The 24,791-nt window shown below is 56.2% G+C and overlaps 10 protein-coding genes across 10 annotated transcripts; 8 read left to right on the top strand and 2 right to left on the bottom strand.

Moving 5' to 3' along the window:
• Positions 1-1,661: 1,661 nt before the first annotated feature.
• C8Q71DRAFT_701939 (TAFII28-domain-containing protein) lies at positions 1,662-2,673 on the bottom strand (the record flags this gene model as incomplete). The annotated part of the gene is made up of 4 exons (XM_047920216.1): positions 1,662-1,804; positions 1,859-1,955; positions 2,006-2,091; positions 2,145-2,673. The coding sequence occupies 4 exons, from the start codon at positions 2,671-2,673 to the stop codon at positions 1,662-1,664; spliced, it is 855 nt and encodes a 284-aa protein (XP_047782095.1).
• A 246-nt stretch (positions 2,674-2,919) lies between these two features.
• Positions 2,920-4,105, top strand: C8Q71DRAFT_889244 (uncharacterized protein; the record flags this gene model as incomplete). Its single annotated transcript, XM_047928633.1, has 4 exons — positions 2,920-3,178; positions 3,226-3,369; positions 3,419-3,956; positions 4,012-4,105. The coding sequence occupies 4 exons, from the start codon at positions 2,920-2,922 to the stop codon at positions 4,103-4,105; spliced, it is 1,035 nt and encodes a 344-aa protein (XP_047782094.1).
• Positions 4,106-5,796: 1,691 nt separating this feature from the next.
• C8Q71DRAFT_740447 (uncharacterized protein) lies at positions 5,797-7,171 on the top strand. Its single transcript, XM_047922765.1, has one exon. It carries the CDS (start codon positions 5,858-5,860, stop codon positions 6,992-6,994), a length of 1,137 nt encoding a protein of 378 aa, XP_047782093.1. The 5' UTR covers positions 5,797-5,857; the 3' UTR covers positions 6,995-7,171.
• Positions 7,172-7,392: 221 nt separating this feature from the next.
• On the top strand, positions 7,393-9,681 carry C8Q71DRAFT_740445 (uncharacterized protein). The gene is made up of 12 exons (XM_047922764.1): positions 7,393-7,871; positions 7,926-7,943; positions 7,992-8,023; positions 8,078-8,155; positions 8,222-8,373; positions 8,423-8,579; positions 8,633-8,670; positions 8,725-8,815; positions 8,871-8,964; positions 9,019-9,084; positions 9,149-9,253; positions 9,320-9,681. Exons 1-12 carry the CDS (start codon positions 7,557-7,559, stop codon positions 9,536-9,538), a joined length of 1,365 nt encoding a protein of 454 aa, XP_047782092.1. The 5' UTR covers positions 7,393-7,556; the 3' UTR covers positions 9,539-9,681.
• A 416-nt stretch (positions 9,682-10,097) lies between these two features.
• Positions 10,098-12,557, top strand: C8Q71DRAFT_740440 (Tubulin/FtsZ, GTPase domain-containing protein). Its single transcript, XM_047922763.1, has 11 exons — positions 10,098-10,156; positions 10,212-10,336; positions 10,395-10,410; positions 10,464-10,727; positions 10,819-10,899; positions 10,980-11,128; positions 11,182-11,410; positions 11,463-11,911; positions 11,967-12,031; positions 12,083-12,445; positions 12,505-12,557. Exons 2-10 carry the CDS (start codon positions 10,304-10,306, stop codon positions 12,132-12,134), a joined length of 1,338 nt encoding a protein of 445 aa, XP_047782091.1. The 5' UTR covers positions 10,098-10,156; positions 10,212-10,303; the 3' UTR covers positions 12,135-12,445; positions 12,505-12,557.
• A 637-nt stretch (positions 12,558-13,194) lies between these two features.
• Positions 13,195-15,755, top strand: C8Q71DRAFT_740432 (cytochrome P450). The gene is made up of 10 exons (XM_047922762.1): positions 13,195-13,594; positions 13,701-13,789; positions 13,841-13,883; positions 13,942-13,953; positions 14,010-14,529; positions 14,586-14,641; positions 14,696-14,834; positions 14,890-15,191; positions 15,253-15,447; positions 15,518-15,755. The coding sequence occupies exons 1-10, from the start codon at positions 13,214-13,216 to the stop codon at positions 15,554-15,556; spliced, it is 1,776 nt and encodes a 591-aa protein (XP_047782090.1). The 5' UTR covers positions 13,195-13,213; the 3' UTR covers positions 15,557-15,755.
• A 188-nt stretch (positions 15,756-15,943) lies between these two features.
• Positions 15,944-17,741, top strand: C8Q71DRAFT_854501 (ENTH-domain-containing protein; the record flags this gene model as incomplete). The annotated part of the gene is made up of 6 exons (XM_047927063.1): positions 15,944-16,107; positions 16,160-16,238; positions 16,294-16,793; positions 16,844-17,167; positions 17,225-17,566; positions 17,621-17,741. 6 exons carry the CDS (start codon positions 15,944-15,946, stop codon positions 17,739-17,741), a joined length of 1,530 nt encoding a protein of 509 aa, XP_047782089.1.
• A 1,525-nt stretch (positions 17,742-19,266) lies between these two features.
• Positions 19,267-20,561, top strand: C8Q71DRAFT_889234 (putative oxidoreductase). The gene is made up of 2 exons (XM_047928632.1): positions 19,267-19,812; positions 19,872-20,561. Exons 1-2 carry the CDS (start codon positions 19,336-19,338, stop codon positions 20,181-20,183), a joined length of 789 nt encoding a protein of 262 aa, XP_047782088.1. The 5' UTR covers positions 19,267-19,335; the 3' UTR covers positions 20,184-20,561.
• Positions 20,305-22,072, bottom strand: C8Q71DRAFT_701856 (uncharacterized protein; the record flags this gene model as incomplete). The annotated part of the gene is made up of 5 exons (XM_047920212.1): positions 20,305-20,398; positions 20,449-20,640; positions 20,737-21,194; positions 21,247-21,659; positions 21,715-22,072. The coding sequence occupies 5 exons, from the start codon at positions 22,070-22,072 to the stop codon at positions 20,305-20,307; spliced, it is 1,515 nt and encodes a 504-aa protein (XP_047782087.1).
• A 510-nt stretch (positions 22,073-22,582) lies between these two features.
• C8Q71DRAFT_854498 (uncharacterized protein) lies at positions 22,583-24,782 on the top strand (the record flags this gene model as incomplete). The annotated part of the gene is made up of 2 exons (XM_047927062.1): positions 22,583-23,366; positions 23,560-24,782. 2 exons carry the CDS (start codon positions 22,583-22,585, stop codon positions 24,780-24,782), a joined length of 2,007 nt encoding a protein of 668 aa, XP_047782086.1.
• Positions 24,783-24,791: the final 9 nt, after the last annotated feature.

The following is a 24,791-nucleotide window of genomic DNA, read 5'->3' as shown; positions in this document are numbered from 1 at the left end:
CTCCGCATAGTGAGTTCGCAGCCTCCCTCACCGTCTGTCAGGAGTGGTCGTATCAACCAGGCTCCATGTCGTATTCTCTGCGCCACCCTCCACGCTTACCAGCATTTGATCCACAGAACAGATAAAACGAAGACATCAAAGGCTATTGTGCACGAGCGAGTAGCTATCAGCACTGGTCAAGATCAGCTGAACATTGCGATGGGATCAAAAAGTAGAGTACATCTGTGTAGGTCGTGATCAGTGCCAGCTCGACGTAATAATCCTGACCGTAAGCACCATAGCTCTCCGGTGGGGAGCGGTGATTTTGCGACGGTATAATCGGCCATCACTGTGTCAAACTGAATGTTTGTGACGGTGGCTGTTTTACCAACAGCATCTCTTGGAGGTACGCGGCACGGACTCACGAGATTGGTGCCTACAGACACTAAGCCTGCAATGATGGCAAAGAGAGTGGCATACCAGTTGCGTTTGGAGACGGCATACACACGAAGTGTGCCGTATGCTGCGAAGATGACCGAACCAAGGTCATTCAAAAGGATCCTTTCGGAAGAAGTAGGGCAAACCTCACCGACAGGCATCACCAGAAGCAACAGAGAGACAATGTTCCATAGCGTATTGACACCATAACAGCTGACGGAGAGCCACCGTCAGCGATCTCTACGTGCATCGGGCTGCCAGTGTAAGGTGACGTACGCCTGCATGAAGATCGAGTGAGACGAGATTTGCACTATGGTCAACTTAGGGGACATACCGACGTGTCTCCTGGATTCAGCAGATTTATGATCATGAAGAGGACTGGCGGATAGCGACACAGGAAGTAGAGTATCCAAGACTTGGTGAAGCTCGACTGCCGAGCGAGTGCAACCTCACTCGGCGAGCTAGCAAAGTACTCATAGGCGACTACGGCTGTAGACTGCGTAAGCATTTAGTTCCTAAGCGTTTTGGTTACCTACATGTCACAGCCGCCACACAGTAGTTCGAAATCTGTCTGGTGCAGATCAGATTGTGTGTCGACGGGCTCGTGCGTCAGAGCGTAATCACACGTAAGACACGAGCTGAACGAGCTCTTCCTCGCTAAGATCCATTGCTGACTGCAGGTAGGTTGAGAAGAGCGAAAACCACGGCCCGGGAGAGGTACGATGAACAGCGGTGTGGGCACCCTCGGAGAGGCATACTTAAACCATCTGCGGCACCGCCCCGTTCCAACGAATCGACACCACTGACCGGTACCCATCAAGCAGGATGCTGGCTGATACTATCCTGATCGGTGCGGACGTGTGCTCCTGATGGAATCGTGAAGACGCCAACTGGAACAAACTGGGATTGCGCAGCGTCGACTAACCCTTGTGTCGCGAAATGTCATAGGATAAGAGCATTATGGTTCAGTAGCAATCACACTCCCGCAATGTGGCCACTGTAGAAGCGCACTGGCATGCTAGCCGCATAGGGGATACTCCAGTTACGCTACTGCAACCTGAGCTATAGTCCCGTAGGCATCACGCAGTTGCGATTCTTCCGAACGGAAATGATTTGCTGTGCTGTTAAGGGAGCCTCATTGAACAGCGCCGGCAAGCGCAGAGCACGATGGCCACATACCGGTCAAGAAGCCTGGGTCAAACAGAACATCCGAGAAGAAAAAATGACTGCATCCGTGCAACACATTAACGGACAAAGAGTCGCTTCGAACGCACCGGACGCGCTGCGCCAACCCGGCCGGTCTCCTTCTGATACATGCGGTACGCTTCGCGCAGATGGTCAGGAGACAGTGGGCCAGTCTCTCCACGTCGCTCCTGAACGATGCGTGCTGGGGAAAACCATATCTCAGAGGGTAACCGCTCAAGGATGGAGGCAGACGTACCTTTCTCGACCACTTCTCCGACAAACACCTTCGCGAAACCTGCCACAACTTGAGCGACAGGCATGGACGCTTGTTGACCGAGCGTCTGCTGAATGACCTGGTGGACAGATGAGAATGGCACCGTCAACCGTCCAGATAAGTACTTACCTTGCGGACTGCCTGTTTGGGGAGCGCATGACGGCGGTACGCCTCGAAACGGTCGTACTGCTCTGGACTGAAGTTGTCCATCAAAACTCTGAGGGAAATTCTATGAGCAACAAGCGCATGTGCGAGAAAGGCGGCACACACTTCAGGTTGTCTTTCGACTGACTCTGGAAGGATAACTGCGCAGAATAGTCATCGTCCGCCATCGCGGGTAGCATCTCATGGTCGTCTTCGCCTTCTCCATCTTCCTCCCCAGGCGCCGCAGCTCCAGAAGGCCTCGGTGCAGTCGCATCCCCAGAGGGTGCCACTGCAGCCTCCGTTCCAGGGAGACTAAGTGTGACACCCGACTCGGACGCTTGCTGACCGGGTGGCGACTGCTGTTGGCCCGCCACTGAAGTGCCCCCATTGCTCGAGCTCGCATAAGCAGTTGCGGGCACGTTGTTCCATTGCAACTCTGTGCCCTGGCCCGACCCCAGTAGCGGCGACTGAGTGGGTGGTCGAGGAGAGTTGGTGCCTGAGGCAGACCCAGCGGCTTTGGGTTTGCGGCCGCGTTTTGCACCGCCTGCCGGCTTTGTTCCTGGCGTAGAGCTGCGAGGCTGAGAAGCTGCGCCTGGGTTTGTCTGTATGAAGGGCCGCTCTGGGGTAGGGTAGGCGGTGAATGGGGAAGTCATGTTGTCGTGGTCTGCTACTACGTTCGCTGCAGTGGCTGGAGGTACGCGGAGGGCGTCCTCAGATAGCGATCCAAGCTCACGCGCGCTTGTGCCAGCTGGCCGCCGGCCAACAGCCTGAGACTCACCGCCTCGTCTGCCCGATCGCCTTATTTCGTCGTTTTGCATGCGTGCTGGTAACCAGGTTGCTCGACTTCATATTTCTCCTGGACAACACTTCAGACCAACGCTAGATTGGTCTTTGACGCCATGAACATGTACAATCGCTCTCCATCGCCCGTCTTCTCCAACTCGGATCGGTTCTCAGACTCCTCTTCGGAGGATGGATTCCTTGCAAACGGCGAAGGAGAAATGGGATACGGCGCATCGCGGCCAGGCTCGCCAGGAGCAGCGCCCGAAGGCCTACCCCAGGAGGAGAACATGGAGGTAGACACCATGACATGTCGCTGGGAGGAGTGTGGAAAGGTTTTCTCTCATCTGCCGACGATGATTGAGCATATACATAACGGTGTGTATACATGGACTATGAGCGTGCGCTTGCTTATAAGATGGCAGACCACATCGGCGTACACAAGTCGAACTACACCTGCGAGTGGGCTACATGTCCGCGTCGCGGGATCCCGCAGACATCACGGTTCGCTCTCATCTCACACATCCGGTCGCATACAGGCGAGAAACCGTTTGTGTGCCACTTGCCAGGTACGATCTCTCCCGTACCTTGCCGTCCGTCTCGTCTGACCACGTCTAGAATGCGACAAGTCCTTCACGCGTTCTGATGCGCTCGCTAAGCACATGCGTATCCAACACAACATTTCCCCACCACTCCCAGGCCGCGGTGGAAGTCGAAAGCGGAAACGAGAGGAGCCAGAGCCTTCCGCGCCCCAACCCGATCCCACCGCCTACGGCTATAGTACCTTCAAACTAGAGACAAACGGCCATCCCGACGACCTTGATGACGTCCGTATGTCCCCTGCCGATTACCAGAACGGTGCGTACGCGAGCGGGAGTGCGGGACCGCGGCCAGCCTCGCCAGAGTACGACGAGCACGACGAAGGGGAGGACGAGATTCCGCAATATTTGATGATGCAAGCGGATCCGCAGACGGGGCTTATCATGGGTCGCTCGCCGGCAATGGTCAAGTACCTGATCATGAAGGCGAAGCAGCAGTACGCCTTGGAACAACATGAAGCACTCGTCGAAGAGCTTCGGATACTCAGAAAGGAGGAGAGGCTGTGGAAGGAGCGAAAGGATGCCCTGATGGACGAGCTATTGCATGTTTACTTCGGGTCAGTACAATACTGCGGTCTGACGAGGGCATTCTTACATAGTCCATACATGCAGGGACCAAGCCCGGAAGCTCACTGCACCTATTGTGATGGCAGATCGCCGCCATCGTTCACGACATGGTCATCGCGAAGGCGAGGCAATGTCGTGAGGCCATGGACAGTCTGGTACGTTATTGTAGCGCGGACTTTGTACTATAGTTCGCATACTCTTGGTCCTAGCAGTATGCTATGCTCATGTTGTTACAAGGCTCAAGAGTTCGAGTACAAAGCTTGTACTCGAACTCTGGAACCTTGTAACATAAGCTTATCAGTGCAATCGCTAACCGAGAGCGGTGCAGGTCATAACAAGGCCGTCCATTGTTCCCAAAGGGGAACAATAGATCGAATGCTGCACGTGAGTCACTGAGTGTGGCTCGCCATGCGGCTCGCCACTCCGCCACAGCTTAGGCCTTCGAATATTTAAGTGAGCGGCCCGGGCGCTTCCTCTCCTCTTTATACTTACCATCCCCCACGTCGCATTGAAGTACCTCATATCTCATTGACTCACACTGCAATGCCTAAAGTGACTAGTGAACGTCGCTCTGCTGCTCCTTCTCCTGTCAGCCTGCGCCCTAGGTCCCGCACGCTGCCCCGGACGCCGAAGGTGGCGCCACAAATGGGACCCATTCCCGAGATTCCCCCCTCTGTAGTCAACTCGAGCCAGCGGCCACTTGCTCTGTCTCGGTCTCCCCCTGCCTCCCGCCCGTCTGGAAGACAACCGCAGTGTGAGTACATGGGTTCGTCTTTGTGATAGCCACTCGCTCATGTTGCCGTCAGTGTGGTCTCAACGTGCAGGGGCTGAATCCTCTGCCTCCAAACACCGGTCCATCTCCAGCACTCGCGCAGATGTAGGAAACCCAGACGAGGATGACCGCGGTTCAGTTGCCGGTACCAACGGATCTGAGGTGTCGCACTCTGACATACCCTCTGCACCCAACACATCTGTCTTCGATGCGAACGGTCCTGTCCGGAGTATAGTCGTCAGGCGGCGTAAGAACGTCGTGCCCATCAAGGTGGAGGAGATCGAAGATACCACCGCATTCCGTGATGTATTTCCACCACCGTTCGAGTACTTGTACCCTTACGAGGGGCCGCTCGATCCCGATCCCGAGTCTGCGGAGAACCTCCGCCGGATGAATGCCCAACTCGGGTTCTCCGCGACGCAGACGCTCACGCGTGTGGACGAGACAGAGGCCGCGGTCAAGCGAGCAACGCACGACATCTACGACGCTGGTCTCAAGACCTTGCAAGAGATCAAGCGGCTTGACAAAGCTTTCGAGCTCTTCCGCACAACCTGTTCCAGCCAGGATATTTTCGACCGGTTCGTCAAGGTGGAGGTGATGCGGGTGACGGCGGTCCTCGAGGCGAAAGAGGATCCTTACCCTGTGTGGCACGACGGGGACACCGTCGGCTCCGAGGGTGGCAGTGACCTAGCAGAGCAGGAGCCCAGCAGTCTGGGCAAGCGTCGTCGTGACGACGGCGAAGCAGTTGAGGAGGACGGCGAGAGTTTGACGAAGCGGCCGTGTGTCCGGGACTGTTACATGGACGCCCTCAAGACGGTGCGTGTGAAGGCCCCAAAATTGGTTTACAAGGAACCCGTGGTCGGGGTCAACGAGCACGTGGAGAGGGCCCTCTTCGGCTCGCTGGCGCATTCGTCAGCTCGCTCTGACAGCTACGATGGCAAACACGACGGCTATGGCGCCGGCACTCCGAGAACCAAGGGCAAAGGCAAGGCAAGGGAGAATGCGCCCCCGCAAGAGGAAGAAACAGAAGAAGAGGAAGAAGAGGAAGAAGAGGAAGAAGAGGAAGAAGAGGAAGAAGAGGAGCTCGAAGAATATCGCAGTCTGACCAGACGCCGCCGTATGCTGCTTGGTCCCGAGCCCCAGTTCGTTTGGGTCAGACCTGTCCAGTATGGGGTGGACACCGAGCCCTGGGTTCCCCCCCATCTCCGGTGGAACGGGCAACCGAGAACGGTGAACCAGGAGAGTCATAGCGGACACTCGTTCGCATACAATCCTCGAGAGACGGCCGAGGAGCAATCCAGATCCTGGGAGCACTCATCGCCGCCTCACATCCCGCAGACTATTTCGAGCGATAATCGCCCCCAGCAGCAAGCCGGGGATTCAGACGACAACGGCGACGTCGACATGTCTCCCAGGCCTCCGGTGGAGCAAGATGTTTTCGGCCCGACCCTTGTTAATCCTGTCTCGCGGCGGGGCTCATTCGCCAGTGGACTATCCGGTCCATTTGGCAGACCGCCGAGGCCCGCGCAGGACGTCGGGGAGGGATCTTCCCTGGGGACGCCGTACGGCTTCCACAACTCGCTCCCCGCGGAAGGTCCGTCGGCCTACATCAGGCACTCGAGAGATAGTACGCCCGTTGCCGAAGACTCTGAACAGAGCTCTTCCCCGGAGCCGCTCCCTGCACGAGGACCGGCCTCTCCCCTCGTATTCCCTCCTTACCAGGGACGTCATCCATCGCTTCCCGCAGCACTGTCGGCGAGGCCCCCTCAGCCGCCTGCGTCTAATACGGGACAGCAGTCTGCGCAGCTTCCTGCGACAAGGCAAGCGACGGGATCCATTAGGCCTCCCGTAGCACGTATGCCCAATCTCGCGCAACAACTCTCGCTCCCTGGGCCTTCGTCGGGACCGTCGGCTGGACTCAGGCGTCCCTGGGCCCGGGAGCCAAGCTCGCGGTCACTTGGCGACGTGCTGCAAGCGCAGTTCTATAGTGCTCGTCCCAGCGACGTAGCAACCACCGACGAGGAAGACGGCGGCACGGACGAGGAAGCGCGGCCAGCTGTCCATCCGTCGCTGCGCCCAGGCACTCCACGACCGCCTCGCGATTCGATGGATCCGGTAGTGTCTCGCAGGGATCTGACGCAGAGAACCATCCCGGAAATCATAAATTTCGGGACACGGGAAGAAGGGGCAGAGCTCCTGAGACAGGGATTCAGAGGGTATGATCATAGTCAATTCTTCATCCCGCCGCCCACGTAAACGTCCATGCCATTTGTTGTACATCGTTTCATTTTTATCTTGTATACCCAGTCATATATACCCGTACAGTTTCGACCAACTCCCCTGTCTGTAGAAGTACTCTAGCACGCGCTACCGCTGGCGTGTATCGGCTGGTTGTAATTGCATATACCCAATGACAGTTCCGTTATCGTTCAACGACTTGGTCATCGTGTGATATACTATGACTGCTACCATTGGCACCTCACCGGCACCTTCGATCTCGAGCCCTCCCCAGAGACAGCCTGAGCAACAATATTTGTGGCTATGCGCTAATATTGCAACACGCTGGCCGCGGATTGGCTGATCATTGCTCACGTGAGCCGTGCCGTGGACGGCGAACCAGGAACCTGGGGTTGTATGTATCATGCCGACTTTCTCGGGGTGCCGGTGAGACGAGGCTTGAGTCGTACTACTCTAGTCACTGCAATACTCGCAGAAGCCTCTTACTGCCCATCTGTGCGGAGACCAGTCTCTCCATCTTCCATGAGGATTAGACTGCAGGCTTGCAAGCAGTGATACCCAGATCTCGTCCGGAAGCACCATGACGTCTACCACAAGTCGGACGCCATATGACGCTCAGACGCCAGACAGGACCACGTTCGGTTCTGACGTCCCTCTCGCTCGCTTTGACACTAGCGAGGTCGATGCGGCATTGAGAAGACCTTCGTTCTACCTAGATTCGTCATTCAACGCCAAGTGGAAGAAGTTCGTTTCGAAATGCAAGACGACATGCAAGACGACATACAAGAACAACATAGGATTGCTACTCATTGCCGCATCTACGGCGTTTGGTTCATTGATGAGTACGCTCGTGAAGAAACTGAATAGCGTCGATCCACCCGTGCCGATGCTTGAGGTGAGCTTGACTGAATGGTAGAAGTACGGGACAAGACTGATACATTGCACGAAGCTTATATTCATCCGCATGGTGAGTGCTGTCCAATGCTACGTTTGTCCATATCCTCACGCTTTGCAGTCTATGACTTGGATATGTTGCATGACGTACATGTAAGAAGTCTTGCCTGTACATGGTACGCCCCAGCAAGTACTCATGCAACCCAGGTGGATCATGAAAATCCCCGATCCTTTCCTAGGGCCTAAAGGGATTCGTCTACTACTTGTGCTCAGAGGAGTCTGTGGGTATGTCTACCAGTTGTGCTACCGCCAATGGTACATCTATGAACTGAAGTCATATTCATTGACTAGATTCACGGGGCTTTCCGGATCTTACTTCTCTCTGCAGTACCTGTCCATTTCGGACGCGACGGTCTTACAATTCCTTGCCCCAATGTGTACCGGCATTGTCGGTGCGCTCGTGCTGAAAGAACATTTCACCCGCAGTCAAGCGCTCGCTAGCTGTGGGTCGCAGTGCGGTAGAAAACGAGCGCATGAACTGAAACATCCCAGTTTTTAGTTTGGTCGGCGTAGTCCTCATCGCGCGGCCAACATTCCTCTTTGGGCACATTGCAAACAACTCAGACACTGCATTGGATCCTCCAGTAGTGCTTGATGGTAGGTCGGACTATGAAGAAGTCCTTCCTGCTCAACGATTGCGTGCTGTTGGGTGAGGTTGAAGTGAAGCAAGCGGCTACGCCTCCAGTTCTGATTTTGCTGTAGTTTCGCTATGTTCGGCGTCGTGGGTGCCACGGGTGCATGTAAGTGGGTCACATAACCATATGACATACTGAACCTGATTGTCCCGGTTCCAGACACGACGATACGCGCTATTGGTAAACGTGCCCATGCACTCCACAGCGTTACCGCATTTTCGATGCAATGCATCACCGTATCCTCGATCTTGTATGTACACGCATTCTACGCCTGCACTGTGGACTCTATCGTCATTTTTTTCCAGAATGGTCGTCTTCCGGACTACGCCGATTCTTCCGAATAAGCTGGAGTGGGTCGGCATGCTGCTTGCTATCGGGTTTTGCGGATTTTTTGCTCAGGTGTGTCCTCAGCAACGTGGACTTCGGTCTCCTTCAGCTCATGCATCTCAACAGATGCTGTTGACCTTGGGGCTACAAAGAGAGACAGCCGGTCGAGGAACGATGGCTATCTATGTGCAGGTAGATTGCGCTTCTCGCTTGCAGCCGCTCATGATCACTCACATCGACGCCTCACTCCCTTCAGATCATCTTTGCGACAATCAACGATATTGTCTTTTTCCACTCTACACCAAACCTCTTGTCCACCATTGGCACGACTATAATCATCGCGTCCGCTATCTACGTTGCTGTAAGCCCTATACGCCACCGTCAGTGTAGAAGATCGTTGATGCTTACTACGGCAAACCTTCCCCAGACTTCAAAGAAGGACCCCGGTTTGCACAAAAGACAACAGAGCCTGATATCTTCCCCTGCAGACCACTCGTTGGAGGAAGGCCTCCTTGAGAACGAGGAAGACAGTGCGGAGCCCTCTGAATCTAAGGACGAGGTGTCTGCTTCTGTTATTACGGTCAAGTCACCAGACCCCTCTCACGAAGGCAAATGTAATGGGAAGGCTGGGACGCTCCCATCATAGACACATAGATATACTACTTTAATATCCGGCACCCACTTCCAATTTGTCGCTACACGGTTGGCTATCAATGCTTGGCTCGTACGGACACTCGCTTGAGTTACTTGAGCTTGCCTCGCACGTATCACGGTGCCACACTCGTGGATCCTTGGGCATCAGCTGATCTAACCAACTGAGCTGACCGTTATGTCAAAACGCCTCATGCGCAGAGCATTTATTCGTCAATGAATCGGTTGGACTGGCCGGTCAAGGGCGTGCGCTGTAGCGGCACACTCGCTACTGTACGCGTAGTACCGGAAAGTACCGGAAATCTGTGTTGGGAGGAACATCTTGCAGCATTTAGTATATCAGCACGACCGCCAGTATTTCCTAATCATATCGTCGTTGCGAACTCAAGGGCACTCTAGGCTCTGATGACTGCAATGGATTGCAACATCGGTGAAGTCCAAAGACGGCGCACAGTTGTGGCGGGTGAGCGTGCGCCCCACGTTGTCATTTGAGGCGCCGCTTCAATCCGAATTGCCCTAGAACATCCGTCGCGTTCCCTTTTTGTCCCCATCCCTCGCGGTTCATCACCCTCTTACGACCCCTCCATCGTCCAGCTCATTTCTAGTCCTCAATGTACGTGTCTTTATATTTGCTTGATGTCGTGTCACGCTGCACCTCGACGTGGCAGGTGTGAGCACCCAGGAACGCGTCGTATCGCTCGCGTCGTTTCCACTTTGATTGCTGCGTTGGCGCGACTATTGCTGACGTGCACTCTTCAGCATGCGTGAAATCGTTCACCTCCAAACTGGCCAGGTAAGCTTGGGTTGTTGCTAGAGTCTGACATGGGTTCTGACGTGGTACGATGTCCTAGTGCGGCAACCAAATCGGTACAACGCCTGATTTGCGATCTTCGCCATATCCTCTAACCACGCGTCTTCAGGTGCCAAGTTTTGGGAGGTCGTCTCAGATGAGCACGGTATCGAGCCGGATGGGATGTACAAGGGTACGAACGATGAGCAGCTTGAGCGGATCAACGTGTACTACAACGAGGTCGGCGCGAACAAGTACGTTCCGCGCGCGGTCCTGGTCGACCTGGAGCCCGGTACCATGGACTCCGTCCGGTCTGGTCCCCTCGGCAGCCTCTTCCGTCCCGATAACTTCGTCTTTGGCCAGAGCGGAGCCGGTAACAACTGGGCGAAAGGACGTAAGTGCCACTGTATGCGCTACGCGTCAGCAATTACCATGACGCGTAGTGTGCTGCCTTTTTGAGACCTGAAGCTCATTTGTTCTTCTAGATTACACAGAGGGTGCGGAGCTCGTGGACTCCGTCCTCGACGTCGTTCGCAAGGAGGCTGAGGGTACCGACGCGTTGCAGGGTGAGTTGGCATTCATAAAATCCGATGTGACGTGTGACTGTCACGTCACGGGTGCTTCTTGTGACTAACGCGATGTGTAGGCTTCCAGATCACCCACTCGCTTGGTGGTGGTACCGGTGCTGGCATGGGTACTCTGCTCATCTCAAAGATCCGTGAGGAGTATCCCGATCGTATGATGGCTACGTACTCCGTTGTCCCCAGTCCGAAGGTCTCGGACACTGTCGTCGAGGTTTGTCTTGATCTTTGTATTGAAACCATCCAGCTTCTAATCCGTTTACTTAGCCGTACAACGCGACGCTCTCGGTCCACCAGCTTGTCGAGAACTCTGATGAGACCTTCTGCATTGACAACGAGGCGCTGTACGACATCTGCTTCCGGACACTCAAGCTCTCGACACCGACGTACGGTGACCTGAACCACCTGGTCTCCATCGTCATGTCGGGTATCACGACTTGCTTGCGTTTCCCTGGTCAGCTCAACTCTGACCTCCGGAAGCTCGCTGTCAACATGGGTAAGTCGGATTTGTCCTGTGTTGGGACATTTAATGACGTGTTCTCGACCAGTTCCCTTCCCCCGTCTTCACTTCTTCATGACCGGCTTCGCTCCCCTCACCGCCCGCGGCAGTCAGCAATACCGTGCCGTCACTGTCCCTGAGCTGACGCAGCAGATGTTCGACGCCAAGAACATGATGGCCGCGTCCGACCCCCGTCACGGTCGCTACCTCACGGTTGCCGCCGTGTTCCGTGGCAAGGTCTCCATGAAGGAAGTCGAGGAGCAGATGCAGAACGTGCAGATCAAGAACTCCGCGTACTTCGTCGAGTGGATTCCCAACAACGTTCTCACTGCCCAGTGTGACATTGCTCCCCGGGGCCTCAAGATGGCCGTCACTTTCTTGGGTAACTCGACTGCCATTCAGGAGCTCTTCAAGCGTGTGAGCGACCAGTTCACGGCCATGTTCAAGAGGAAGGCTTTCCTTCATTGGTACACGCAGGAGGGTATGGACGAGATGGAGGTACGAGTTCGTCGTCATCATGAGCGGACAATGGTTCTGATTGCTGTGATTGTAGTTCACCGAGGCCGAGTCGAACATGCAGGATCTCGTCGCCGAGTACCAGCAATACCAGGATGCTACGTGAGTATTTGTCATCGTACGACCAACGTCATTATCTAACTTGTGCTGCAGCGCCGAGGAGGAGGGCGAGTACGAGGAGGAGGTCCCTGTCGACGAGGAGTAAACGTCTCTTCCCTTCTTCCTTGTTGTACATTGTCGGCGGTGCTCGTTTGATCCAAAAGCTCTACTAGGTATTCTCCTTTTATTGGTCGCTTTCCAAGTTCGTTGCATGTCTCTACTCTACCCTCGGTCCACGCTGGCACGAAGTTACCCCTAGTCTGCATACCTGTGTCTTCCGATCAATATCCCCCCCGTATCATGAATTGATGTCGTTCCCGCGGGTCTGTAGCTCACTCAGGCTGCTCGTTGGAGTGATCCTCGCTTGTCTGCTAAGATGTTCCCGACCTCATCAGACTGAGCAGCGCGCCCAACATTGTGAGTACTCAGTGGCAGTTCAGTGTCGTGTTATTTTGGGGCTCAACGACGCGTCTCAGCCGTGTTTGCGTGTCGTGCAGTGACCGGGCCGTCCTCGTCTATCCCGGTACGCCAACTTGCCATCTATACGTCCTCCGAAGACAGGACTCATGTTCGGTAGTACGTCGTGCTCTGTTGGTGGTGAGTGAGTATCCTGTGCATCTTGAATTAGACTCATCGATCCCCGCTGTTCGATGATATGCAGTATGATAGGCGACCTCGGACACCAGCCTGAGCTCACTGTTTGCGCGAGACTTCTCGCAATCATCGTTCAGTGGCCAGTGCGGTTCGCGTGCGGTCTTCGGCCTGACACTGCTGGTCTGACGGCCTATGATAGCGCGTACGTTTTTGGAAGTTTTCGCCTGATCCTCGTAGCACACCCGGAGCACACCGATACAGCTCGGCACAAGTATCAAATTCATAGAGATGCCAACAAGTGGATTTTTATGAAAGGCCGAGCAAGGCTTGAAGGGTCGAGCGCCCTCCACTGGCCCTCCAACTAGCGCGGAGTCTGTGAAGGGCCGAACAAGCCATTGCCTAGTCAGGCAGTAATCCCCTTCCTCCCTTGCATGTCATCACTGATGGCGAGGCTGAACAGACCGTATCTGCCGGTATGACCGGTCTGTCATGTACTGCCTGCAGACACAACCTCCGGTACCGAACGTATATATGTCGTGTCACTGAGGTATGCCGTTACTACTTCGCTTCCCTGCGATCTTCATCCCCAACATGCATCCGGACAGTTTCTATCGAGTACGCCTCCTCAAGGACTTCATCCGAATCATCATCGTGCCTTCGGCCACTCTATCTGTCCTCCTGCGCACTAGTGAAGTGCGACTAGGGCTGTTTGCAATCCCTACCTACGTCGTCTTCATCGCCGTGTGGGGCTATGCGCGCCTTCAGTACGGAGACTGGATGCATCGTCGCGATGCACGCCGCATGGGGTCACGGCCTATCCCTCGGGTCCGCGGCAAATGGCTAGGGAATCTCGACATCTACCTTCAATTGATCGCCGCATACCATACCAGGTACCTCGGTTCTTTCCATTTGAAGCTATTCGAGGAGTATCAGTCGACGACTCTGAATCTCCGGCTACTTTGGCAAGACTTTGTGAGTTCTTTCCTTCTCGCAACCGCTAACCCCGTGTGGTGGAGTCCCAGACTGACACGTTCCATCTCTATGGCCTGCTCGGATCGATACTGACATGTTGTGATAGATTATCACCATGGACGAGAAGCACCAACAGTACGTCCTGGCAACCGGATACGACCACTTCTGGAGAGGCGTTGGGCAGAAGGAGCGCATGTCAGTACAGTTGTGATATGACGCCAGCAGACTGATCTCAGTCGACCTCAGGGAGCAGTTCTTCGGCGCTGGAATCTTCAACCGTGACGATCAGGTCTGTTTGTTCCATGTCCTTAATGGTTGGGCATCTGTCTTAATTCTCATGAATGTAGGACTGGAAGATGGTGAGCAAGCCATGGCAGTTTATGTCAACATTGCCAGTGGCTAAGCTTTTGCGCAGCATCGTGCACTTGCTCGACCATTCTTCTCTCGTGATCGCGTGACGGACTTTGAACTCTTCGAGCGGTATACCGACCGCACGCTGACGCTCATGTCGTTGCTGTGCGAACGCGGTGAACCGGTCGAAGTGCAGGACATGTATGCAAGGTTCACTCTGGATGCCGCCTCCGAGTTCCTCTTTGGTAAGAATGTCGACACCCTCTCCGGCCGACTACCGCAGCCCGGGAAGACGGAGATGAGCGGCAAGGGCTCTGCGACAGGCGACGAGTTCGGATCGTTTGCGCAGGCTTTCGAAGACGCGCAAGTGCTGGTCATGACGAGGGTTCGGCGCGGGTACTTCTGGCCGATATACGAACTGTTCACTGGGGACCCGCACAAGAAACACATGGCAGTCATCGAGAAATGGCTCGAGCCATTAGTGAAGGATGCCCTGCAGAACAAGCTGGATATGCAGAAGGGTGGTCTCAAGAACCCGTTGGATCAGAGCGTGTTCCTACAATATCTGGCGGACAACACGGAAGGTCTGCAGCCGCCGAGTATTCGTGCAAGTGTCGATGCTCATGTGTCGCACACGTAGATCCGAAGGTCATGCGAGATCAGCTCCTAAACATCCTACTAGCCTCTCGAGATACGGTTGGTGCCATTGAGTACCATCGGAATTGGGAACCCTAACATGGTTTCCGACAGACGTCGTCACTCCTCACATCTGTCACGTACTTTCTCGCGATGCATCCGGATGTGGCAAAGCGGCTGCGTGCAGAAGTCTTGGACTATTGCGGCGTAGACAAGGCTCCGACATTCGACGACATCAAGAACATGAAGTACAGTACGTCATTCATGCAGACCGCGGGAAGGTTAACTGACCTATACCACGCTTACAGTGCGCGCAGTCATTAACGAAACTTTACGTATATTCCCGCCAGTGGCGGTGAACTCGAGAGAAAGCAGGCCGCACCCCAGCATTCTGCCGAAGTCTGACGGCACCTACCCGGAGCCCGCAGAACCTCTCTACATGCCTCCGCTCGCAACGATCGCGTACTTCACCGTTCTCATGCACCGCAATCCAGCGCTCTGGGGCCTAGATGCAGACCTCTTCGACCCGGACCGCTGGCTAGATAAACGCCTGTCGAGATTCGTCTCAAACCCTATGATGTTCGCTCCCTTCAGCGCTGGCCCACGAATCGTAAGTAGATCCGTTATCACCGTCGCGCAATGCTTTGACCTTAGCTTGACCCTGTGTGCAGTGCATCGGCCAGAACTATGCTCTCAATGAGGCGTCGTTCTTCCTGACGCGTCTCATGCAGCGGTTCGAAACCTTCACGCTCGCACCAGAAGCTCAGCCCGCTGGTTCGCTCCCTCCACCTGAGTGGAAGGAAGGCAAGGGTCGCGAAACTTTCGAGGAACTGTGGCCTAACTCTGCTTTGACGAGTTACGTTAAGGTACGCGACTGTTCTTCAGGTGTTGCAGTTATATCCAATCAGAGACTGACCGGGGTTCCGTCATCCCTAGGGTGGGCTATGGGTCAGACTGGGTCAGGCGGAATCATGAGGGCAGTCGAGACCAACTCGTAGGACCGTGGCTCCGATAGAGCGGTTGGCTAGTACCTCTCTCGAGTGGTGATTCTTGCTTATTCGCCACTTTCCATTATTTATTGCTAGCTCCTGTACTACTGCAGTCTGTAGCTTAATCGTATGGCACGTCGTGGAAAGTTGGGTATTGTGTCCGGAATACATGATATCGGCTGGCATTCTCGGTGGCGCATAAGAGTAGAGCTCAAGAACAACAAGTTACCAAATTCGGATAAGGTGCGAGTGGTCCGCCGGGCAGCTGCGCTCTGTCACTGTGCTCCCGCTCGCCACCCTTCGTCTTCCCTCGCTCTCTACCTTCATCTCTCGGTACATCGCAACCCGCAGGAGCGTTTATTAGGCCGTCAAAATGTCGAGCTTGTCGCATGTGGGGAAGGGGGTGATGCGGGTGGCGAAGAACTACACCAAGGGCTACTCGGACGTCCAGGCGAAGGTGCGGGACGCGACCTCGAACGACAAATGGGGACCCTCGGGAACGCAGATGAACGAGCTGGCGCAGTTGACATACAACCAGTGCGTACCGAGACTGTAGGCTCAGATAGATCGCTGTAACGCGTTCGTGTAGGAACGACTTCATTGAGATCATGGAGATGCTGGACAAGCGGCTCAATGACAAGGGCAAGAACTGGAGACACGTATTCAAGGTGTGTCGCGGACTGCTTGGTACTGCGTGCATCTCATGCCTGAACTGTCGTTTAGTCCCTGACGGTACTTGACTATCTCCTGCACGCCGGGTCGGAGAACGTCGTGCTATACTTCAGGGACAACATCTATATCATCAAAACCTTGAAGGAGTTCCAGTACATCGATGAGGAAGGCAAAGACCAGGGCGCAAACGTACGCCAGAAGGCGAAGGACATCACCAACCTCTTGCAGGATGCATCACGTCTGCAGCAGGAGCGCCGCAATCGTGCAACCATGCGCGATCGCATGACGCGTGCAGGAGGCCCCGACGGCGAGATCGAGGATGAGAATGTACGGCGGCGGTCACAAAGTCTGCCTCCGCGCCGTAAGACAGAAGGAGAAGGAGAATTTCAGCGCGCGATCGAGGAGAGCAAGAGGTCCCTGGCTCAGGAACAGGCGCGGGGGCAGGAGGATCGCGACCTCCAGGAGGCGATCCGGCTCAGTGAGGAGGAGGAAGCGAAGCGGAAGAAGGCGATTGCAGACGCAAGCGGGTCCCTCTTCGACGATCACAGCCAGTACGTGTTGTCTGTCGATTCTATCACTGAGACGTGCTCACTAGTCGTAGGAACGCGAATGGGACCAACCCGTTCCCTCTCATCGATATGTCCGCTCCTGTCCAGCCTCAATTCACAGTGCAGCCTCAGTACACGTCGTTCAACCCGTATCAACAGCAGATGCAGCAGGAGGCGATGCAGGCGGAGTATCTCCGTCAGCAGGCAGAGTGGCAGCAACAACAATTGCAACTCCAGGCACAACAGCAAGCGCAGTTGCAAGCTGCTCAACAGCAAGAGGAATGGATGCGGCAGCAGCAAATGCTTGCACTCCAGCAACAGCAACAGCAACAGCAACAGCAGCAGCAGTTCCTGCTTGCGCAGCCTACTGGGTTCGGGTACGAATTTTTCAAATGGTTCATACCACTGTCTTCTTATCTGACATCTGCGATCAGGTCGAACAACCCTTTCGCACCATCGACCTCGCCCAACCTCTCTTTGTCGACGTCGAACATGTCCTCGTTCTCGTCGAACAACTCATTAACAGCATCGCCAGCGCCACAGAGTGCCGGCCCTTCGTTCAACCTGCAGGGCACATACGCAAACGGAGGGCCGAGCACAAATCTCAGCGCCAGTCCAGCGCAGTCGCCACCTCCACCCTCTCAGTCTGCGCCGCCCAGGCAGGGTACAGTGAATGTGAAGACGCGCAACGACGAGCAGCACGCGCATCTCGCGAACCTGTTCGCGAACCGCGACGACGACGGTATCGACACGTTCGGAAACTTCGGCCAACTGAGGTACGTGGTGCTCCGGCACAAGTCTGCTTCATGCTGACTGATGTGGCGGTGTAGGTATGGTCAGCAAGCAAACCGTTTCGTTGGCCAGCAGCAGACCGGCCAGCCATCAGGTCACAATCCGTTCCAGCAGCAACAGCAGCAGCAGCAGGGCGATCAGCCTTTCTTCTCAGTATGATGTCTGTGGCAGTCACGGCATAAGCAGTTTTGGTTTCCTTCCTACATTAAACGCTTCACGTCTGGCTCAGGTTCACCTTGTATACCATCTCCGTACTCGATCGTTCTCTGGCTCGGATTAATCTGCTTCTTTTATTGTCTGGGAGTGGACGCTTTCCCTGGCGATTACCAGCCCTCTGGAGGTCGGGAGGGGGGGTGAACGTGTGCAGAACGTTGACGAAGTAACTGTGAATAATGTCTGATAGTGCTTAAATGACATACCCTCGGTACAGTCACTTACCGGTAACTGCTCTGCTTCAATTGGCGTTTGCTGCTTTTGCATAGAGTCAGTCTGAGTGCGTTCCGAACCTCTCCCTGTTCAGACGTTGGATGCATAGTATTCGATGCTGACAGATGTTCAGTAGTATACTAACCTGATGATTCCGGTCCGGACGTCCGTTAACATGATAGATAGTTCATACCATTGTGAGAGATCGTTTGTGCCTACGATAACATAGTCATAAGGCCGGCTGTGCATTCTGTTAATTATGGAGACGTCTATAACATAGAAGGATACATACAGGCCTGAAAAGCGTCCTTGAGAACCACTGGGGTACTCGGCCTGTCACTAGACTTCTTTCGAACTCAACAGAAGCCTGAGTTGTAGTTTCCTCGTTTGCCGAGGGGAGAGTGATGTCGATGAATCTCTACCTGCTGACAAAGGTCTACCTGCTGACAAAGGGCCACGTATGCTGGCGCGGAAGATCCGGATATGGCCAAGATATGGCAGTCTGAGAGAGGCGAGGCACGAGCCGATCGCAGACTTGGAGGAGGAGGAGCTAGTGCATGGATTAGGCGCGCAACGCTTCTCTCGTTGCGCGCTCACTTGTCCTCCGCCAGCGAAAGTATTGTAGAGCTTTCGCAACGCTTCGGTCATTTTTCACCCACCCACCACTCCCAGTTTCCGCGGCGTCAAGCCGCGTCAGACGCAGGCAAGCATGCTTACCCACATCCACTTGGCTTGCGCGCTTTCTCCCCGCGACCTGCGATATACAACCGGAATGAAGCTCTCACGGTGGGCCCGCCCGCCCGCGCAGCTCATCGATTTTGGGCCGGGCAGCCCGGAGGGCTGCGCCCCGCACTCGCTACAGCATCAATCCTCCGTAATTACTCAATTACTCTGTTTGCATGCTCGCCGCTCATGTACAGTAATACATCTCTTCTAATTGCCTCATTCCGAACGAGGTACCTAGACATGAAACAGTGCAATGAATCATTGACTCTTCGGGGAGAGTGCAAGAAGCGTCACTGTATGTGTAATGGATCCCGGTCGGAGGATTATGAAAGCGTACAGACCGCTGGAGAGTCCCGCAGGACACCTGCATGTCTAAGCAGTCGCCAAAGAGGATAAATGTCTCTGGAACGGTGATAAATACTCAACGCCAACAGAGCCAGAACAGAAACACCTAGACAGATGCCCAGCCACACAGGTAGGCTTTCATCCGTGCTTTCATCCGTGTCGAAGCGTACAATCGTACTGACGCAAAGCAGGTCTTGACTTCGTCCCCACCGCACGGCATGACACCTACCCAGCCATCGACCCGTCCAAGGCGGACATGAGCGGGAAAGTCGTCCTCGTCACAGGAGCGTCGAAAGGGATCGGAAAGGCCGTCGCTGTCGCCTTCGCGCAGGCAGGAGTGTCAGGCCTCGTCCTGCTCGCCCGCTCCGACATGAGCGCCACCAAAGCCGCCTGCGAGGCGGCTCAGCGCCCGGGCCAGTCCCTGCAGGTCCTGACCATCTCCGCGGACAACACGATCACGGCGGACGTCGAGGCGGCGGCGCAGAACGTCAAGGAGACCTTCGGGCGGCTCGACGTGCTGATCAATAACGCCGGGTATATGGAGGGTTCTGGGAAGATCGGTGACTACGAACCTGAGGAGTGGTGGAAGTCTTGGACGATCAACATCCGGGGGACGTACGAGGTCACCCGTGCTTTCCTCCCGCTCCTGCTCGAGTGCGGGGGTGATAAAATCATCGTGAACGTGTCCAGCGTCGGCGCACACTTCGTGGACGGGCTCATCAGCGCATACAAGGTAGGGATCCTCATCCATTTCGCCGCGTACGGAGGTGCTTACCTGAGCACCACGCACAGATGACGAAGCTCGCGATTTTGCGCTTTACCGAATTGCTCATGGCAGAGTATGGAGAGAAGGGCCTGCTCGCCTTCTCCGTGCACCCAGGTTCGATCGCGACGGACATGGCTGAAAAGTTGCCGGAAGAGTTGATGCATACCTTGGTCGACACGCTCGAGCTCGCATCACATGGTCTTGTTTGGCTCGTGCGCGAGCGACGAGACTGGCTTGCGGGCCGCTATTTCAGCTGCCATTGGGATGTCGACGAGCTTGAGGCGAAGAAACAGGAGATTGTTGAGGGAGACAAGTTGAAGATCAGGATGGTCGTGTAATGGCTGCGATCATAGTGACTAACTGCTACGAGGGCGTCCGCGCAATCCTAGGTAATGTTTTCATAGCATGGTATATAATCCCTGTCAGTATATCACCACACCAGAGAAGATGATTTGGGTATTATGGTTCGAACCACCCCACCCTCGCCATCTCGTCTGCTAGTCCCTCCCATCCTCGTCTCCGCGCCTTCCTCCCTGCTAGTTCCGTGGCGAATCTACGTCGTCCTTCAGTATCGCACAGAACTTCAACGCACGGATCACGCACCTCAGGCACTCTTCCAGCCTCCACCTACCCATCTCGCGCACATCCGACCCCACGTCCTTGCCCCGATTTGCCCCGCTTGGGGTATACGGCTCGCCGGGTAACAATCTCCGACTGAGCGCATACATCATCCCCGCGACAAACGCGTCCTGCGCGCCGACCTCGTCCACGATCTCGCCGCGGAACGTCTCGTTCCTGCGTGCGTCCTGCGCGGGGCCCGACGTCGCCTTCCCCGTCTGCGTCTCGTCCGAGTCCGCGGAGCCCTCGCGCCGGTCGCGCTGGCGCATGAACTGGCTCTGCGGGATGGTCGCGCCCGGCGGCGGGCTCTGCGGTGTGCGCGAGGTCCCCGAGGACGAGAGCAGCCCCGCAGTGAACACGCTCGAGGAGTCCGTGTGCTGGCCCGCCCAGAAGTCGCTGCCGGTGCGCACGGAAAGCACTTCGACCATGTCTGTGACGTCCACGTCTTCGTGCTCGCCCGCGGCGGTTGGGTGCCGCGAGTGCAGAGGCGTTGCCCCGCCGGATGGGCTGCTCGGGTCCGCGGCGACCCAGCCGGAGCTTTGGAAGTACTCCCGGGTTGGTACAGAGAGGAGGGCTGCGCCTTCTTCGCCCCAGTGCGCGACGAGGAGGGCGTGTGGGGCGGCGAGAGTGGTGAGCGAGAGGAGGAAGGCGCGTGGGGAGGCGGCGTATTGGGGTGAGTGCGCGAGTGCGTGGTGTTTGTTGAGGAAGACAACGTCGGCATAGGGGACGAGCTGTGTCAATCAGAATCAAGAGTAGAGCACAAATGTAGAGGGGGGTTCATACCGCTTCGACACCCTGTTTGGCACGTCGGCCCACATCAACGCTCAACACGCAGTGACTCCTCCATTTGCGTTCTCGCGCAAGGCCTTCCAGGCCCATAATATTGTTCAGCGTCGTCTTGACGGACCTACCCTCGAAATGCACCCAGTCGAACGGCGCAGGGCTGCTCGTGTTGGTCCTCGGTAATGTCACCGTCGGCCGCACACCGTCTGCGCTGGATGTAGATTGTCGTGGTTGCAGAGCATCGTGCTTCAGCGCTGTGTTCGCTGCACCAGGTGCTAGATGTGCGGGGCCAAGAGGCGGAGAATACAAGTAGTTCTCTGGAGCAAGCAGAGGCCCAAGGAGAGATATAAAGTCTTCGTGCGTGATATCAGGCAGAGGGTTGTTGTTGATCACGGTTCGTGAGTCGGTGTCATCTGGAGCAGCACGGTACCATTAGCCACGAAACGGCCAAACAAGATAGTAGGCGACCTGCATGAAGGACCCACGCGCTAGGAACACCGGCCTCCTCCCACACCTTGCAGAAGCGCGTGCTGACGTGCTCTCTCTCCAGATCTCGTATGAGTTTCCGTCCGTCCTCGTTGCCTCCGAGAGGCGCGACCAGGAGAGCCTCAGTCGCAGGGAACTGCGCGAGGATGGAGAGACATGTACTGGCGGAGCCTCCTCGCGAGCGCACAACTGTGCTGGCACGGAGTACGCCGTTTGGTTGCGGGTGCGTTGGGAGCTCGAGGGTATGGGTGAGGAAGAGGGTGCCGGAGGCGACTACGCGCAGTGGGCGTTGTGTTGGGTTCGTAGGAATCTCGTTTGTGTTGCGACGTCCAGGCGCCATGACGGGCACAGTCATGAACTCTGGTACTCCTTTTTTGTCTTCTAGCTATCCCCTTCCTTTCCACCGCTATGCTGTCAATCTCTCAACCCAGCCATCTGTAACATGAAGAGTCGGCTCACCGCGAAATGCGATTGACAACAGCCGAGTCTTGCAAGATTCAGATATGAATCTCTTTAGTGTGTCCTTGTTAGGCGGTCAGTCGCACCAATTGCACGCGTACGTGGACGTATGTACAGACCTGTAGCTGTTATACCCAGCTACTATGATAGAGGCATGATGATATTGATATTCGCGAGTGACACTTCCCCAGACGGCTATCGGGATCACTTCGGTGTTGCCTTTTCCGCACCTCCCGTCCACCACGTGGTTACTGAGCGCTGCAAGATGCGTGCTTTGAATTTGGCCTGGGTCACTTACCCCCTTGCGTTGCCTTGCGGTGTAAACGAAACAACTCTGCTGCGAACAACCTTTCTACGAGCGGGCCCTCTGCGGCTCCGACCGACGGCGCAGATGTACGGCTATGGCTCATACCACTCCTCGAACCACCGCTACGCTGCCTATAATGGCTACAACCACTATCCCCCGCAGGCTGGTGAATGGTACGGCGATGACCCAGGGCCGAGCTCATCCCAGCCCTCCGAATTCTATGGCTATGATTCGTACGCATATGATCCGCAATACTCGTCGCAGCACAACTACTACAATGGGGGCTACCACGAGGCCGGCGCTCCGTCCGACCAAGGACGCTATCCGATGAACTCAGATAGCTACGGGCCCTACCAGCATACGTCCGTACGCGACAACAGGGCATCCTCGAGACCGCCTCGGGCACCCAAAGCGATGCGCGACCGCGGACGTGTCCAGAAAGACGAAGAGTACTCTGGCGACCGCGAAGTCACTCCCCCGCCCATCCCGTCCCCATCCCCCGAGTACCTCGCCCTAGCGGCCTCCGCACCCACACCGCTCGCCGACACCTCCTCCTCGCGCAAGCTGCTCATCCTAGATCTCAACGGCACGCTCGTCTTCCGTTCGCCACACGCCTCCCGCGCAAAGTACCGCCCCCAGGACAGAGGCGTCCCGCGCCTCCGCCCGACGTACCCTCGCCCATATATGCGCGCGTTCTGCGAGTACCTGTTCGCGCTGGAGACGAAGAGGTGGCTGGACGTGATGGTGTGGTCGTCCGCGCAGCCACACAGCGTCAACGACATGGTGGACAAGTGCTTCGGCCCGTCGAGGCGCGAGCTGGTGGCGGTATGGGCGAGGGACACGCTCGGGCTGTCGAATGACCATTATCGTGAGCATCCATTCTTGCCGAGGCTCTGCACGACGAGTCTGGGCGCTGGGTCCCGCAGACCGCTATTCGTCTGGATGTCATGTAGATGCCGTCTGGGCCACTAGCCGTTTGTGATTCCTCTGTGCCCGGAACACGCATCCCATCTAGTCTAGTCTATCGTTCACTGACACCTATGTCTTCGATCTTCCCTCAGATCGCAAGGTTCAGACATTGAAAGACCTCTCCAGACCCTGGGCCACCCTCCCTGCCCTCCTCACACCACTTCCTCCTTCACCGTCATCTTCCACTGCATCGCTTCCCAGCTCGTCCCCACCAGGACGGCCCTCTTCGCCTGTCCGTTCTGCTGAGACCACTGCTCCGCATGTGCACTCAGCACTCACGACGCTGCTGCTCGATGACTCCCCGGCAAAGGCCGCTATGCAGCCCTACAACCACTTCTGCATACCAGAATACGCCCAGCAGCAGCGTAACAAAGATCTGGAGAACTTCCAGAAAGAACAGCAGTGGCTACTTGTCAATGAGAGGAGGAAGATGCCGCAAGGCGAGCAGGCGAAGGACGCGGGCATGGCTCGAATCGCCTCGCTGTTTCCGCCGCAAGAGAGCGGCGACGGCGACACCGAGCCTACTGCCAAGTCAAGAAAGCGCAAACGCAAGGGCAAAGAAAGCAGCCAACCCAACCCTGCCGCCAGTCCCGCATCCGTAGCCTCAGAAGAAGACACCTTCTCCTCTGCCTCATCTTCCGCCGCCTCCTCCCCGGCGCCCGCTCCCTCCTCGCCCACGATACCGGGCCTGCCCACTCCCGCCCCCTCCTCTCCCCCCGAACCCAAGAAGAAAAGCCGCAAAGCCAAACGACGCAAACAGCTCGAAGAGCTTGTGCTCGCGCCCGAGGTCGAGCGGCCGGAGGTGTCGTACGACGAGACGCTCCTCGCGGTGGTCGGCGTCCTTGACGAGGTGAGGCGCCAGGCGAACGTCGCAGCGTGGGTCAGGGAGGGTGGCCTGTGGGGTCCGGGCGGTGTGCCGGAGCACTTGAGGCGGGCTGCTGAGGCGTCGGAGGAAGGGTCGGGGCCGAAGGTTCAAGGAGAAGATGGCGAGGAGGTAGAGGAGGTGGCAGACGCACCGCAGGGAGAGAAGAGGAAACGTAAATCGAGGCACAGGACGCTGCGCAAGCAGGCTGAAGCTGAAGCTACGCGGAAGGCTATGGAGGGCGGCGCTGCCGCGGAGGCGGGGAACGACGAGGCGACGCGGACTGCAGCCCCCACTGACGCGAAGGGCACCATTGACTCGGATGTCGACGTCCTAGAAACACCAGCGTCGATGTGGTTCGAGGACCCGGAGGTGCTGGGGTATTGGGCGAGAAGGGGCAGGGAGGCCCTGCACGCGTTGGGTATCTCTGTCGAACATGGGATGGAGGGGTAGGAGTGCTCC

This window comes from Rhodofomes roseus (genome assembly GCF_022264815.1).
Source record: "Rhodofomes roseus strain CIRM-BRFM 1785 chromosome Unknown C8Q71scaffold_4, whole genome shotgun sequence".
Classification (NCBI taxonomy): Eukaryota; Fungi; Basidiomycota; class Agaricomycetes; order Polyporales; family Fomitopsidaceae; genus Rhodofomes; species Rhodofomes roseus.
The sequence above is the reverse complement of the archived record's forward strand: the minus strand, read 5'-3'. Positions and strand labels throughout refer to the sequence as shown.

Bases quoted from the DNA above. Each gene is read 5' to 3' on its own strand.
- C8Q71DRAFT_740447 (XM_047922765.1), top strand. From the start codon at position 5,858: ATGCTGCTTGGTCCCGAGCCCCAGTTCGTTTGGGTCAGACCTGTCCAG.
- C8Q71DRAFT_740445 (XM_047922764.1), top strand. From the start codon at position 7,557: ATGACGTCTACCACAAGTCGGACGCCATATGACGCTCAGACGCCAGAC. The intron at 8,156-8,221 runs GTATGTCTACCA...TTCATTGACTAG, and splicing joins GTGCTCAGAGGAGTCTGTGG to ATTCACGGGGCTTTCCGGAT. The intron at 9,254-9,319 runs GTAAGCCCTATA...AACCTTCCCCAG, and splicing joins CGTCCGCTATCTACGTTGCT to ACTTCAAAGAAGGACCCCGG.
- C8Q71DRAFT_740440 (XM_047922763.1), top strand. From the start codon at position 10,304: ATGCGTGAAATCGTTCACCTCCAAACTGGCCAG. The intron at 10,728-10,818 runs GTAAGTGCCACT...TTGTTCTTCTAG, and splicing joins TAACAACTGGGCGAAAGGAC to ATTACACAGAGGGTGCGGAG. The intron at 11,129-11,181 runs GTTTGTCTTGAT...CCGTTTACTTAG, and splicing joins TCTCGGACACTGTCGTCGAG to CCGTACAACGCGACGCTCTC.
- C8Q71DRAFT_740432 (XM_047922762.1), top strand. From the start codon at position 13,214: ATGCATCCGGACAGTTTCTATCGAGTACGCCTCCTCAAGGACTTCATC. The intron at 13,790-13,840 runs GTCAGTACAGTT...AGTCGACCTCAG, and splicing joins GTTGGGCAGAAGGAGCGCAT to GGAGCAGTTCTTCGGCGCTG. The intron at 15,448-15,517 runs GTACGCGACTGT...CGTCATCCCTAG, and splicing joins CTTTGACGAGTTACGTTAAG to GGTGGGCTATGGGTCAGACT.
- C8Q71DRAFT_889234 (XM_047928632.1), top strand. From the start codon at position 19,336: ATGAGCGGGAAAGTCGTCCTCGTCACAGGAGCGTCGAAAGGGATCGGA. The intron at 19,813-19,871 runs GTAGGGATCCTC...CACCACGCACAG, and splicing joins GGCTCATCAGCGCATACAAG to ATGACGAAGCTCGCGATTTT.